The sequence below is a fragment of the Penaeus vannamei genome, chromosome 25, assembly GCF_042767895.1.
Source record: "Penaeus vannamei isolate JL-2024 chromosome 25, ASM4276789v1, whole genome shotgun sequence".
In the NCBI taxonomy this organism is placed as follows: domain Eukaryota; kingdom Metazoa; phylum Arthropoda; class Malacostraca; order Decapoda; family Penaeidae; genus Penaeus; species Penaeus vannamei.
The window spans coordinates 9,418,656-9,421,155 of record NC_091573.1 but is presented as its reverse complement, the minus strand read 5'-3'; the positions used below and the strand labels follow the sequence as shown (position 1 = coordinate 9,421,155).

The 2,500-nt window shown below is 35.0% G+C and overlaps 1 protein-coding gene across 1 annotated transcript in view; it reads right to left on the bottom strand.

Annotated features, from left to right (window-relative positions):
- Nucleotides 1–1,901: 1,901 nt before the first annotated feature.
- LOC138866366 (uncharacterized) overlaps nt 1,902–2,500 on the bottom strand; it is a 1,483-nt gene continuing 884 nt past the window's right edge. Inside the window, exon 2 of the mRNA XM_070138894.1 lies at nt 1,902–2,339. Within this exon, the coding sequence (XP_069994995.1) occupies nt 1,902–2,339 (438 nt within the window). The remainder of the gene's footprint in view (nt 2,340–2,500) is intronic.

Genomic DNA, 2,500 nt, shown 5'->3' with positions numbered 1-2,500 from the left:
ATTTTAGTTAATTACTTGCTTGGGCATTTTATTTAATTACTTGCTTTTTCCTGTGATATTAAAACCTACTGGCGAATTACACACCTAATTGCTTTTTGCTTTTGGGTTGTATTTTCTTGCACAGTTTGTTGCAGTGTCATGATAAGGTTGAAAAAAAAAATACTTATCCAAATCTATCTTTGATACGATTGATAAAGAAGGAATTTATTCTTATAGTATATACGTCACTAATTATAACAATTACCTATCAATGCTGTGAAAAAATTATCCACGTGTAATTACATTCGCGACAGAAGTAATAACTTTATTGAAAATTGATGTTGTATTTGAACATCGAAAAATCTGATATCATTTAATAAGTAAAGATGAAACAGATAAACCTTAATAAAGAAGCTTAAAAGTAGTTTGAAATATATCACAGTGACACACACTCAGAAGTAATAACTTTATAGAAAAATGTTTTTGTATATCAACATCAGGGAATCAGATATCATTAAAAAAGGAAAACTGAAACAAATATAAATGAATAAAGAAGCTTAAAATTAGTTTGAAATATATCCTTATCGAAAAAAAATCCTTATAAAAAAACAAACAAACATATTTTTGTATATCAACACCAGGAAATAAACAAGAATCAAAAAGACACTTAAAAGTAGTTTGAAATATATCCTTATCGAAAAAAATATCCTTATAAAAAAACAAACAAACATATTTTTGTATATCAACACCAGGAAATAAACAAGAATCAAAAAGACACTTAAAAGTAGTTTGAAATATATATCAGTTATCACGGTGGCCTAGCAATCATTTCCATTAAAACACCACCTCTATGTCAAGAGATTAATGTCGTTGGCGATTTCATAGTTTGTCATGTGTGCTTCATTAGTTCTCAAGAAAAATTGCTTCCTTCACTTCCCCTTTTCATTCCACTATTGCAGTCACAGGTCAAGGTCTCTATGACTTTTGATTCTCTTTCTCTCTCTCTCTTTCATTCTCTATCTATCCATTTCTCTGTCTCACTCTCATTCTCTATTTACCCGTATATCTTTCTCTTACTTATTCACTATCAATTTCTCTGTCTCTCTCTCATTCTCTATTTAACCAAATATCTTTCTTACTCATTCTATATCTGTCCATTTCTCTCTCTATCTCTCTCATTCCTTATCTATCTATCTCTCTTTCTCATTCTCAATCTATCCATCTCTCTCTATGTATCTATCTATCTATTTGTATTCTCTCTTTTTCTCTCTCTCTCATTCTCCATCTGTCTCTCTCTTTCTAATATTATCATAAATATTCTATACTGAAAATAATAAACAACGTAAACAAAGCAGTTTATTCTCCTAGTACAGACAAATCCCTACATTTTCTTTCAGATGAATAAAAAAAGAAAAAAAAAGAAACCAGAATAGATAATATTACAGCCGGGACACTGCCATAGGAGTGACCGAAACAAAGCTGAAAAATAATTAATGATTTTTCTCTCTCTCAATAGAACGAGCGACAAAGGAAATGGTATGGTATGAGAGAGTCTGGGTTAATGGGTCTTGCACTTAGTATATGTCATTGATCACGACTTCCTAGTTTCTTATACGTGTTCATTGTTTGTTGGTTCGGGTAGCATCTAACAATAGTTGTTTGGTAGCTATGTTAAGTCTTATTCATTCCTAGAATCTCTACATCTTCTTTCGTTCTTTTTTTTCTTCAATTTTGGTATTTTTGTGGGATCTGTGGTTATATTCTGATTCTGAGATCTTCGAGGATTCGTAAATAATCACGATATTAATCCCTAGAATCTCTTTTTTTTCTTCTATTTTTTTATTTTATCATTATTTTTTTAATTATTATTCCGAGATCGTAGATTCGTAAATCATCACGATGACTTTTCTTCACAGATCTTCTTAGTAATCGTAGCCATAATTGGGACACTGCGTCACGTAACTCACCTTCGTCTCAATCACCGTGTGGTATCGGGGTACCACCTGAGCCTCGTACTGGGTGTAGTACGCCACCTGGGTCGTCGTGACATACGAAGGAGCGTACTGGGTCTGGTACTGGGGTTGGTACTGGGTCTGAGTCACGTACTGGGGTTGGTACTCCGTTTTCGTGACGTACCGGGCTGCCCTCTCCGTCTTAGTCGCTACCTGGGTTTGGTACTGGGTTTTCTCTTCGATCTTGTAGTGGGTGATGTCCTCGGGCTGTACCTGGTACTGGGTTTCCGTAACGTACCGGGTGTAGTACTTGGGCACGTACTCGGTCTCGGATTTGGTCCTGAGCTCCGTCGTGTAGAAGGTTTCCTCGACCACCTGTTTCTTGGTGACTGTCTTGTAGACCGGAACCTGAGGGGGGGGGGGGGTTGGGAAAACAGTGCTTGTATTATTGCTGTTATTGTTTTTGTTGTTGTTTTTGTTACTGTTGTTATTATTTATGTTCTTATTACTATTCTCCTCCTCCTCCTCGTCTTCATGCAGTAAAACAGCGTTATCATCATAGTGCAATC